The sequence below is a fragment of the Rhagoletis pomonella genome, unplaced genomic scaffold, assembly GCF_013731165.1.
Source record: "Rhagoletis pomonella isolate Grant_MI unplaced genomic scaffold, Rhpom_1.0 Rhpom_scaffold_00005, whole genome shotgun sequence".
NCBI classification, from domain to species: domain Eukaryota; kingdom Metazoa; phylum Arthropoda; class Insecta; order Diptera; family Tephritidae; genus Rhagoletis; species Rhagoletis pomonella.
The window spans coordinates 8579859-8593798 of NW_023458559.1; the positions used below are offsets into that span (position 1 = coordinate 8579859).

General features: G+C 39.1%; 1 protein-coding gene across 1 annotated transcript; it reads left to right on the plus strand.

Moving 5' to 3' along the window:
• The first annotated feature begins 11315 nt into the window (after positions 1–11315).
• On the plus strand, positions 11316–12990 carry LOC118739773. Its single transcript, XM_036471280.1, has 2 exons — positions 11316–12710; positions 12766–12990. Exon 1 carries the CDS (start codon positions 11316–11318, stop codon positions 12603–12605), a length of 1290 nt encoding a protein of 429 aa, XP_036327173.1. The 3' UTR covers positions 12606–12710; positions 12766–12990.
• The last annotated feature ends 950 nt before the right edge of the window (positions 12991–13940 follow it).

Below are 13940 nucleotides of genomic sequence, written 5' to 3' on the forward strand. Positions count from 1 at the left end.
AAAGCGCTTAAGTCAGCTGGTTTCATACTCAAGAAACTAACGGCCAATCATCCGGCCATTTTAGAAAAATTTCCAAAAGAAGATCTTCTCGACTCCAACTTTTTGAAATTTGAGAGCGCTTCCACAACCAAAACTCTTGGTATACAATGGAACGCACTCACAGATAAATTTTCATACACCATTCTGCCTGCATCGACATCGAATGCCGTCACAAAGCGACAAATTTTATCTTCGGTCGCAAAACTTTTTGATCCGGCAGGATGGCTATCGCCAGTGATGATTCAAGCAAAGATTCTTCTTCAAGAACTTTGGCTAGATGGCGTTGATTGGGACGAATGTGCCAAACCTATATCTTTAGCAAAATGGCAACAGTTCGCAGAAAATCTGCCAGCTATCTGCCACATCGAAATCCCTCGATGGGTTAATTTCACTCCGGGGCAAGATACCCACATCCACGGGTTTTGCGATGCCTCGGAAAAAGCATATTGCGCTGCGATTTACATCCGCGCAGATGCTAGCAACCAAAGATATTCCACTCTCTTGGTTGCAAAAAGAAAAGTCGCACCATTGAAGACGGTAAGCTTGCCACGCCTAGAGCTTTGTGGTGCAGTCTTACTCGCAAAACTGGTCGCAACTGTTGGAAAACAGCTCAAATTAGAATCGTGCAACACATTCTTATGGTCAGATTCAGAGAATGTGCTAGCTTGGCTTGAAAAGCCACCATGTACATGGAAGACGTATGTATCCAATCGTACCTCTCAAATCCGGGAGTATCTTCCAACCGGTGCATGGCGCCATATTTCCAGCCAAGATAATCCAGCCGACCTCGGCACCCGTGGGTGCAAACCGCAGGATTTGGCGAATTCCCCACTCTGGTGGCACGGACCAAAATGGCTCTCTTGCCACATGGATGCATGGCCAAGGTCAAAGGCATGCAGTGCATCTCCACCAGAAAAACGCAAGGTGGAGGTATATCACGCGCTCGAAGAAGAGGTCGATTTTCTTGATCGCTTTTCTTCTTTCTCTCGAGCACTCCGCGTGACTGCGTACATGTTCCACTTCGTGAGCAATGCCCGCAACAAATCAAAGGGGTTAGCTACAATCACCTATCCGCATCTGACACATAACGAATTTCAATATGCAAAAATTCGTCTTATCAACGCAGCGCAATCACGCCATTTTCCGAGCGAAAAAAGCGCTTTGCAAGATAAAAAGCCACTTAACAAAAAAAGTCCTCTTATTGTTCTCAATCCTTCGTTGGACAAAGACGGACTTTTACATTCCACATTAAGCTATAATGAAAGGCACCCAATAATTCTCCCTACCGAATCGAGGTTCTGCCAGCTATATTTGGAGTTTTTACACTCGCTGCTTCTTCACGCAGAAACACGATTAATGCTCCAAATGGTAAGGCAAGAGTACTACGTACCAAAGCTGAAACCTCTAATTAAAAAATGCATCTTTCAATGCAAAGTGTGCACGCTTTACAAGCAACAAACACGCACCCAAATAATGGCCGCTCTACCCCCTGAGCGCTGCAGTTTCTCACTCCCATTTTCCACAACGGGAGTAGATTTTGCTGGGCCATTCCAAATTAAAGCATCGGTGCTAAGATCTACAACCCTTATCAAGGGATACGTTGCAGTTTTTGTCTGTTTTTCCACAAAGGCAGTGCATCTCGAGCTATGCTCGGATCTTACAACCGAGGCTTTTCGAGCAGCATTCGCCCGCTTCGTTGGCAGACGAAGTTTTCCCTCAAAAATGATGAGCGACAATGGAAAAAACGTTCATTGGCGCCCAGCGCGCAACAGAACGCGACTTCGTTAAATTCCTTAACGAATGTTCCGCAGACATTGTCAAAAAATATGCCCCTCAAGGCATCAACTGGCAATATATACCACCCAGCGCCCCCCACATGGGCGGCTTGTGGGAATCTGCAGTGAAAAGCTTTAAAATCCATTTAAAGAAAACCGCTGCAACCCACAAGTTCACTTTCGAAGAATTCACGACGCTTCTGGTGCGAATTGAAGCAGTCCTCAACTCGAGGCCTCTATCTGCACTTTCTCAAGACCCAGCTGATATGACAGCACTTACTCCGGGTCACTTCCTTCGAGGTGCACCGCTATTGGCCATTCCCGAGCCTAATGCGGAAGACCTCTCTCTACTAAACCGGTGGGAGAAAGTCAAAGCACTTCACCACCAATTTAGTCGCCGCTGGAAAGAAGATTACCTCAAAGATCTTCAGAAGAGGTACAAGTGGAAAACTCCACAACGCGACCCTCAGCCAGGCGACATCGTTGTGATCAAAGAAGATTCGCTCCCCCCCACCGAGTGGCGATTGGGACGAATCGAAAACGTTCGCCATGGCCCTGATAACCACATACGTGTTGTGGAAGTCCGTACACAAAATGGAGTTATCACGCGGCCACTTGTCAAACTGTGCTTCCTTCCAAAAGCACAATAAATAATTCTATACATCTTTTCCTTTTGTATATTAAGGGTCTTAACTTCCCGTTTAAATATTGTACCCAAGTACTCCTCGTTTCTCTGCCTTTGCTTCTACTTCCAGATTGAAGACACCATGGCATCGCGGAAGGCATGCCCCCTGGCTCCAACGGCAGAGACGGAGAACTGCCTCCAATGTCGGCTCTGCCACAAGTACCACGCGCTCAGGACGTGCCCGGCCTTTAAGGCCATGAAGCCACCGCAGCGATTGGCAGTATCCCGGGCGCAAGGGTATTGTGTCAACTGCCTTGCGCTCACCCACACAACCGGCGAGTGCGATTCTCCAGGCAGCTGCAAGGTTTGCGGCTTAGCGCACCATACGCTGCTGCATGTGGCAGCTAACAGGCCCGCGCGCACTGGCCAACGGAAGCAGAAGGCCAACCGGCCCGCAGCGGCCACAAAGGCCCCAACGAGCGTAAAGCGGCGCGCACCGCCGAAGAGGAAGGCGCAGAAGAATACGCACAACCGCGGAAGGCAGGCGCCGCAACCACCGCGCAAAAAGACCGCCCAAAGGACGATCGCTCGCACCCCCCAAGGCCTGCAAACGGCCAGTTACCAGGGCCGCACCACTAACCGCGCCCTGGGCAACGCGATCCGCGCGCTGAAAGAACTGCAGGAGACCCTAAGCAGCGCATTCCTGCAGGGCGGGGAGGATGTTTAAGCCGCCGCTTAAAGTGCAATCCGACGGCCGTGCGCGCAATCCTTGGCCGCAGCAGTTTGGCAGTTGACCTACGTCAACTCCGAAAATAATTACCGAGCGCGCACGGCCGCCTACCATCATCGTGCCAAATTATGCCAAGGTTAGTTCAGCTACTCAAGTCGGACAACGCGCACGCGCCCTTTCTACAGTTCATATCGTGCAAATCTTGTATCTTGTCAAATAAGCAAACTCTTGTGTATATACATATACATATATACCTCTAAACTCAACCTTTATATCGTGTGAAAGCCTAATAACAAATTGCGCCGAATTGTACGGCTTATAAATAAACTGCGGATACTTTTGTAAACATTCAAAATCGAACCCAAAGTTTTTCCTTCCAACGGAAAGTGTGTATGTGATCAAGGTGAGTGCGAAGGGACCAAGCGATCAACTATTCACTACGAAAATGCCCCAATAGTTTTGGAGTCAAACGAAAATGCATTTCCCACGCATACATACATGTATCTATATGTACTACATGCTCCATTAATTGACAACGTTTTTGCATGCATATATAAGTACATCCATACGTACGTGCATATTGCTGTCTAAGTACCACGCACATATATACAAATGTACATATGTACAACTCACGGCAGCATACATACACACATACATAATTACGCGCAAATTCAAATACAACAATAACTATTTCATTCATAAACGCATGCGCATATTTCTCAAGGCCAAGTAAATTCATTCATAAAAACAACCGCAGTACATCTCCCCGCAAATTCATCACCATCAAGCGCAACTTTGTCAATCCGACACAAAAATTCTAAAATCTTAAAATGAAGAAATCTCGGCCAGCCAAGTGAAAAGTGGCAATTATTTCTCTACTAGCAGACCCGGCGAATTTCGTCCCGCCCAAAATTTTTATATATTTTATTGAAACTTTTTGGTCCAACATTTTCACCAACAATTCACGTTTACGATTTTCATTCGCACATTTGTCTGCTAAGATTAAGGTTTGGTGGTCATTTGCCGCTTTAAATAACCTTAGGAAAGTGTTATATCCGTTCTTGAAATTCTCCAGTTGTGCGGCATTTCATAGCACGGTTATTCGCAAAGCGAAATAAATTTTTTCCTCTTCACTCCCTGGCGGCAACAATGACCCGGTTCTATAGTGAATGTAGAAGCTTTACAGTATAGTAGGTGGCAATTTCAAAATGGGTGCGAATCATTGTTCTACAGAAATGCAATGTACATATACTTATTTTGGACGAAATACGTTAAAAGTTTGAACGCATAATAATATTGGAAAATCACATCCATTGGGCCAATTGCAGGAGCGTTCGATATACTCAATGGTGCAACAGGTCGATTTAATCTGACTCTTCTCACTTGGCTATTTTTAGTAATAGCTCGACTTCAGCACCACTTGGCAGCACGTTTTTGCAATAGTATTGCATACATATTTAAAACATTAGCCAAATCGGATCATAAATAAGATTTTTAGTAATAACTCAACTACAGCGCCAACTGTCGGATTAAATTATGAAACTAAACCATCCAGAGACCCACTCAAATACACAAAAAGTTTTGTTAAAATCCGTACAACCATTTAGGAGGATTTCACTCCCAAACACACCTACAGAAGAATAAAAAAATTCATTCAAAGATAGCTAAAGGTCGGTACGTTTGTAGGCCTCACACCCCTTTTCAAATAGCCCAAATTTTCTCCATGAGTATTGGCTTGATTTCAACTATATACATATCTCCATACGAAGTTCCAGTACTGTACCATGAATACTTTCAGAGATATGCAGTATAAAAATTCGATTTATATGGGAGGTGCCACGCCCCCCTTTCCAACAGCTGCTCTCTTTCTTCATGAATATGCGATGGATTTCCTATATCTCCATACCAAGTTCCAGAACTCTACCATGAACACTTCCAAAGATAGGCAGTATGAAAAATTCGGTTTGTATGGGAGATGTCACACCCCTTTTTACAACAGCTAAAATTTTTCTCCAACGGTATGCGATTGATTTCGTATATCTCCATACCAATTTCCAAAACTCTACCATGCACACTTTCAGAGATATGTAGCATGAGAAATTCGGTTTGTATGGGAAGTGCCACGCCCCCTTTACATATAGATTTTTTTCAGCCTAAAACCATCCTTGGGACACGTGCGGCAGGTGGCAATTTCAAAAAAAATCAGTTCAGGCGCTCTCGAGCCTTGCGAAAACTAAGAAACGGCTTTCTAAATATATATTAGTTGAGATATATTATATTTTATAATTATATTTTGACAGTATCCGTTGTTTCTGATTGGCGCAAAAAAATCTTGCCTAGTGACGAAATCGCCCCTTGATATGGTCATTACTTAAAGCTATTTATATTCGAAATTGCATGAAAATTGGAAAACAGGAATCTATAAGCTTATCCAGGCAAAAAGCTACCTACGTACCGAATTTTAGGCAAATCGGACCATAAATAAGATTACTTCGAACAGATCGGTCCCTGGTCCACTTCTCGGACAAAGTGGATCATATATGCTAATATATGCTAAAAAGCTACCTACGTATCGAATTTTAAGCAAATCGGACCGTAAGTACGATTTTTTCGAATAGATCGGTCCCTGGACCACTTCCCGGAAAAAATGGGTCATATATGCTAATATATGCTAAAAAGCTACTTGCGTACTAAATTTTAAGCAAATCGGACCATAATAAGATTTTTTCGAATAGACCGGTCCCTGGTCCACCTACCCGAAAAAAAGTAAAATTTGTTTAGCCTAAAACATGGTGGTTATCGAAAGCTATTTGTATACAAAAGTTCGCGAGATTACCTGTTACAAAAAAAAGGGACTTCTCTTTATATAATTATAGTATAGATATAGATAACCAGTAAAATAAGTTATCTCGAATCTTGGCAATTTTTGGTAATTTTTGGTAATTTTTGACAAAACACTCTATTTCTCTGTTCCATACCAATATTTCAATCATTAACTAGTATTTTAAAGTGTCATTTTAATAAACATTAAATAAAAGTGTACGTTTTCTGCAGGAAAATACATTAATTTTTTTTAATAAAATCAAAACTTCTAAAATCACAAACATATGTGGTTTCATCGGAAGTTCACAGATGTAACGTGGCAACTTAGCTCGTCCATGACGCGCCACGATTTTTGTACAGGTGGGTCAATGTGCCTTGAACACCATTTACATATATACAAAAAAATTATTTTATTTATTTTTTAATATTAAAAATTTATATACTTCAAAGCGTTTATAAAAGTATATTTACATATATGCACGGACGATTTTTAATATTTTTCATCAGTAAGCAAATCTTTAGTACCATAAAAGATTCAAACACATCAAAGTACAAGCAATGCAATGTCCAAGCTAGTGCTACTCCACTGTACATTTGTATATGAATGTATGCATGAATGCGTGTAAAAAATGTCAATTCCAGTTGGTTTTTAACCCATTTTAGCGGACATAGTTTTTTTGGTTTCAGCTGGTTCCAACTGTTAATGAAGCACAATTTTTATGGTTAATCTTGATGAAAGTTACATGTATCTTCGAGAACATGGTTACATGCAGAATTTTAAATTAATTAATATTATTCTCCATATAAAATGTACGAGTATGGCTTTATTAAATGTAAACTTATGCGAAAACCTAAATATTTCGGCAACCAGGGGTTAATTTTGATGGCGTCGTGGCAATTCGCAGAAATTTAATAATTTGTGTGTGGTTTTGGGACGGCGAGGGGAAGACGAAAGCAGTACAATCGTACATATGGATGCACATATTTACATTTATTCATGCATACATATTTATTCGTTTGTCTTTTTGAATATATGAAGAATTTCATATATGTAGTGATTTAGAGATTGGAATTTGGATGATGTATTGTGGCGCGTATGCTAGAGGCGATGCGACTTTTTGGCGTCTCGCCGTTTGTCTTGGTTCAAATCCCGGACGGACCAAGTAATAAATTTTATTTTTTTTTTAATTGTCATATCCATATTCTATTTTAAATTTTACTATTCGCTTTATTTAAAATAATATAAATGGATATGTAGGTACAAACGCATGCATAATTTCACATAATCGCTCAAATTTGCCAAAAGTTACTGAAAGCTTTATTGTAAATGTTTTCACTAAAATATTAGTTATTGGAATTAAAATTTTATGCGAATCCAATTTTTATTCCCATTTTTAGAAAGCGCAAGTATGTATATGTTCGTGCCACAAAAATTATTTCATAAGTAGTTAATTTTAAACACAAATATGTATGTACACTGGCAAAGTGAGTGCATCCTGTTTTTTGTTTAATATTTGCAATGTTTTTAAGTTAAACTTTTATGTTATTTTCGACGGGAATTGCGGTTTTATGCATATAGCAAGTGCAATTTGTAAAAAATAGCGCTAATTTTTTTTTATTTGTTTGCAAACGGTCATGCGCATTTTATTCTACAAGAAATTCACTTTTATTTGGTAAAAAGTGGAAAAAGCCGTCAGCAATAAATAATCATTAAAAATCAACCGGATTTTTTAGCCGCTTAAAACTTGATCTTGTTCCACTAGAATTAAAAAACCGATCTATCTGCGTACTCAAAATTTTTCTAAAAACTCAGATTAAACAGGTCAAAATTTAGACGAGAATTCGTTGAATTTTTCTATGTTCTGTGTAAAGTTTGAAAGTTTGACTTATGTAGTTTTAATTAAAGCATGAACCACATTTTTATAAAAAGATAATAAAAAAAATTTAATTGAAAATCATTGCAAATATTAAGTAAAAAAACACCATGCACTCACTTTTGATTGCCAGTCTATGTATGCATGTACATATGTGTGTAAACTTTATGCCAAACTATCATTATTTTAAATTGTATTTGCATCTTCATAAAAGGAGAACAAGATAAAAAATTTAACAAAAACTACAAACTAATGAAAATTATGTGAAGATTTACCATATTTTCGTTTATGTGCTCGCAAAGAACATCACATTTCATGTTGCTCAAGATTGTATTATGTTATCAACATTAAATTCAACAGAATTTCTACATTCCGACTTGAACTTTTCTAACGCTGTTAATTTTTCGTCCGCGAATAGTTTCCACTTTCAGTTTGCACCTTCTCTATCTATCTAAGTTCTCTGGTTTCGGTGCCTAGTGGAAGAGGTCGCAAAAAAGAAGAAAACCAATCTTCCTAGAGGAGAAGTACTGTTTCAAAACTGGCAATATTAAATTTTTAAATATAAAATTTGCAAATCTACCATGCTGAAATTTTATTTTTTTAATGGTATTAGGCTCTTATTTATCCAAATTTTCAGGTAATAAAAAAAGATACGGATGTTACTTGTTGTCGTAGACGTTTTTTTTAATTTATGGTTTACTTTTATAAAATCACATAACGCTGTTTGCAAGTGGACTACTCATATATTCATTAAAAGATAATTTGTCATCCGTTTGAAATAAAAAAAAATTTAAATCAGAAGGATAAAATAGTATTGTGTTATTAATTCAAAAGTAAATAATTGTAGTTCAATGACGAGGGGGGGGGATCTATCCCCCCATATCCCCCCTGGCTACGCCACTGTATGTATATATATTTTTAATAATTCTTGCTAAATTAACGCAATGAAAGTCAATTACGTAATTGCGAATGCCACGTATATATAAAAGGGTGTTTGCACTTTGATATGTGCTACTGATAAAATCTCTGGAGAATTGTTTTATTTTATTGTATTTTTTGTGGGACTATTGAGGGATATAAGTGGACCGTTTCACTGTACCCGCACTACACTGTATAACTATGTATATATATATATTTCACAATAGCCTTCTTTCTTCAAGAATTATTGGAGGCAGCGTTGCCACTTGAGAATATTTTAAGGTACCAAAAAGCCTACCAAATCAGTTTGCAAACTACCAAAAGATTGTTTATCAATAAAACGAGATTTTATTAAATTTACAGGTTTTGCAGATTAACAGTAGGTATAAATTAAAATACCAAATAATATGGTTTACTGTGCTACAGTTGGTTATCCATTCATGCAATACTTGAGTTTACACAAAATAAATTCGGGCGTTTAAATAAATTAATTAACGTATCGTATAAAAAACAGTTATAAGCATTGTATATAGTTTTGATATTAAATCAATTCATATCAAACATTTTGATGTATAAAACAACAAATTCAGACATTTTATGCGTTTAAATAAAATTTAGGTTGTTCACACTTGCTTGGTTATCAGGTTATCTGGTTATGTGGTTATATTTTTTATTCAGTTTACAACAATAAAATACACTGCAGAATAATAATATTTAACCAGATAACCTGATAACCAAGCAAGTGTGAACAACCTAAGTATCAAAAATATTGTACACAAAACGTTTGTAAAAAAACGTACCGAGTATATATATCTTTGAGATCAATTCAATTCATTTCAAACGTTTTTTTTTTCTTCGACAATACAATTTCAAGCATTTTATTCGTTTAAAACCAAAAAGTTTTTATAACCCCTAATTGTATACAAAAAGTTTGTGAAAAAATCATACATCTTTGAGATCTCTTTTTGCTGACCACACGTAATGTGCATCAGCCTTTTGTACTAGTTCTTTACAGTGCATAATACTATTTATTGTACTGATGTTTGGTTTATTTCAGAGTTTGGTTTTTGGGCGCAGGCGAGTTTTCATCACTACGATAATTTTCAGTATTTGTTAATTGACACATTGTACATGCCTACTTAGTCGCAATTTTTTACCTGAACAAGTCGTCGCTATTATTGTCCACACTTACCTCGGATGGTTTAGAAGCTTTATAGATATACCTGCAAATAAACAACGATTAAAAAGTATCTAATTCAAAGCAAAATAACTTACTTGTCCATCACTAATCTTTTCGCTTGTTTGTTAAATTCAATTGAAGAAAGGCGCGCAAATGCCAAGTTTTTGACATTTAACATCTTTCTTTCACTCTTTCTCTTGTCATTAGCCGTCATAGATTCGCCACTTCTCGCTCGCTATGTTTGAGTTCCGGTCACTTAAAGAAGACTCTTGCATGTGAAAGCAACAACGAAGTTAGCTAGCACGGATAGACGATAGCAAGTTTGGTTATACCTCATTGAGTTCGTTCGTTCGATGACGGCTATTATTTCCTTTGCTTGCTATGAATACAGGGTTACCATTCGTAGATAATTTTAGAGTTACTATAAATAGTAGATAGCACTGGCAGTATGCAATCTTAAGCAAACATATTTTATTGCTCAATTTGGTTGCAATTTAACATTTGCCTACCAAAAGCTTCATCCTACCAACCAAACTACCAAAGGATAATGAGCCTACCAATTTTGGTCCAATTGGACCAAAACGGCAACGCTGATTGGAGGTAATGCCGAATTAATAATAATATAATAGATTGGCGCTTACATATATGTTAGTGTTTGGCCGAGCTTCTCCTCCGACTTGTGGCGTGCGCCTTAATGTTGTCACACAAAGCTACAGTTTTACGCCGACTCCGACTGTATTTTTATGAGAAGTTGTTTTTCATGGCAGAAATACACTCGGAGGTTTGCCATTGCCTGCCGAGGGACGACCGCTGTTAAGAAATATATTTTTTACGATATTGCTTTGACCAGGACTTGAACCCAGGTGCTGATGAGTGAAAGCATGTACTGCTTACCACTACACCACAGCGTTCCGAATTAGCCTTTATCTTAATAGCAATTTATATTATATATTATATATAATGTATTAAATGTATATATATGCTATTGGGAAAATGTAATTACATGTTAGTAGAGATAGTTTACAATATGTTTGTATATATAGTTATATTGTAGTAACATTGTATAGACTAGCCTAAGTAATAGATTAATAAATCATGTAAATCAATGTAATAGTGTAGTAGTCTCTTTAGCATATTTTTAGTACACGAACAGTGTAACTAGACCTTAAGGTATAGTTTTAAGACACCATCTTGTGAAAAGAAAAGAATGAAAGAAGCATTCCGATTTTAGCAGCGAACAAGAGAAGGTGTTTTATTTAAAACCCGGCTACCACTCGATTATTCTAAACTTGCGCATTTCATCAGAAGTGGTCAGTGAGCCCTTCCAACGTAAAAGTTTTTGAAATTTAATATGAATCGGGAAACAATTAACGCGGAGAAGTATTCGCTACTTCAATTAAAGGCATGGTGCGCGGCAGTTGGCCTCAACGCTAGTGGAGCAAAAGCGTCGCTGGCTGCACGACTTAGCGAGCTGTCGGCAGAAGCAAGGGGCTTGTGTCCAGGAGCCGTTGACGTGCCTGGAGGTGATAGTGTGCCAGAAAAACGCGGCGCCAAAGCAACGGTGCCACCAAATGTTGATGGAGGCGATGGTACAGCCAAAGAAAAAAATAACGGCGATGGACCAACCAACGGCAACGACGCGAATAACGGCGGGGGAACAACCAGTGACAAAGGTGCGAATAACGGCGATGGTGAGCGTGGCAACGATGGAGCGAATAACGACGATGATGGCGATTTTACGAATGATAGCAACGGGGCGAATAACGATGGTGTGAATAATAACAATTGTGCGTATAACAACGATGGTGCGTATGACAACGATGGTGCGTACAACAACGATGGTGCGTATGGTAACGATGGTGCGAATAGAGGCAGCGGCGAAGAGCGGCGCGAATTTTCACAAGAAATTGTGAGCGTGACAAACGAGCTAGGGTGCGGCCCAGATAACACGCGCGAATTCGATGGCACGAGAATAAGTCTACTAGAAAAAGAGATAGAGTTGCTTAAACTGAAATTAGAGCTACAGCAGGGCGGAGCGAAATTGAGGGTCGCAGCAGACAACGCTAAGCCTGGGTTGGAGACTATGAAAGAGCTAATGCCCGACTATGATGGAAGCGAGGATTTTGAGATGTGGCGGTCTCAGTTGCTTCATTTTCAGCGAGTCTTGCAAGTCAGCGACGAAGCGTTAAGTTTAGTCGTACGACTCAAAATGAAAGGCGAAGCCCTAATGTGGTACAACTCTAACAAGATGTTCATGCGCACTGTTGGCGAAATCCTCGCAGATATGGAGGTCGTATTCGGAAAGAAGGATAACATACTGAATGCACGTAGAAAGTTCGAAAGGCGAATTTGGAAGTTTGGCGAGCAGTTCGGTAGCTACGCTAACGAGAAACGGCTGTTGAGCGCTGGGCTCAACCTATGCGAGGAAGAATTTGTTGAATACCTCGTAGACGGCATTCCTAATAAACAATTGCAGATACAAGCCAAGCTTCAGAATTTTAAAAGTGCTGGTGAGGTGACCAGAGCATTCCGGACTGTCGAGTTGCCGCGACGAGTCGCACCAAAAACAAATATACAAAGTGGTCAAGAGCGGCTAAGGTGCTACAACTGCAATTGCTCCGGCCACGTCGCAAAAGAGTGAAGCAAGCCTAAGCGCGAATACGGGACGTGCTTTGCATGCGGCGAACACGGACATTTTGCGGCGAGTTGCAAAAACTACAAGAAGTCGACGTCCAGTAGCAATTTTGTAAGTCATTTTAGTATTAGTATCGTAGATAATCTTAATGTTGATATGGTTATAGATTCGGGGAGCCCAATAAGTCTTGTAAAGAAGAGCCTTGTACCGGGAAGAGTGAAGCTACAAGATGAAAGAAATTCATACTATGGTCTCAATAAGTCAAAACTATTAATTTTTGGGAAAATATTTTGTTACGTCAAAGTGCTCAATAAAAGTGTGTTGATTGAACTTAGAGTAGTTCCAGACGAATTGATTAGTTATTCAGTTATTTTAGGCAGAAATTTTATTCAGGCGAGCGAAGCCAAGCTTAAAATCGGTGATGTAGAATTTATGGATGAAGCTGCAGATATAGAATTTGTAAACGGTGTAACGAAACTCGATGTTTGTAACAAAGAAAAGGTGGCCAGTAAAAATTCAACGTACAAAGGAGCGGTTGTGCCAAAGGTTAGTGACGCAGATAAAGAAGAAGTGGTTAGTGGTAGTTCTACGTGCAAAATAGTTAACGAAGCCATAAACGAAATATTAGCAATAGAAATTCCTGAAATGAGCGAAACTGAGTATATTTTCAAGAGTTGTTCCGAGAAGGATATTTGTGTGCAAAAGTACCAAAAGAGCCTAGGGTCAGATAGGAAATAAGTCTAGTTTTGGAAAACAAAAAAGTTATCAGTTGCGCTCCACGAAGACTTTCGTATACCGAAAAGGCAGAGCTACAAAAGGTATTAGATGACTACTTAGTAAAAGGGTATATTCGCCCTAGTAATTCAGAATTCGTTTCACCCATAGTTTTGGTAAAAAAGAAAACGGGCGAACTGCGAATGTGCGTCGATTACAGGAAACTTAATAAAGTCACGGCAAAGGATAACTACCCTATACCACTGATTGATGACTTGTTGGATCGGTTAGTAAACAAAAAGTTTTTCTCGAAGTTAGACCTGAAAAATGGATTTTTTCATGTGTTTGTTGAAGAAGAGTCAGTAAAATACACCTCGTTTACAACGCCACTAGGGAAATTTGAGTTCTTAAGAATGCCCTTTGGGCTAAGAAACGCTCCCGCCACTTTTCAAAAGTTTATAAATAGGATATTCTCGGAAATTATACGCAGCGGAGAAGTAATTGTGTATCTAGACGATATTATGATCGCGACAGAAACTGTAGATGAACATATTCCCATTTTGAGAAAAGTTTTTCGGTGTCTGGTTGAGAATAAACTAGAGTTGCGATTAGATAAGTGCGAGTTTT

What these genes read in the sequence shown, in the direction of transcription:
- LOC118739773 (XM_036471280.1), top strand. Translation starts at nt 11,316, where the DNA reads ATGAATCGGGAAACAATTAACGCGGAGAAGTATTCGCTACTTCAATTA.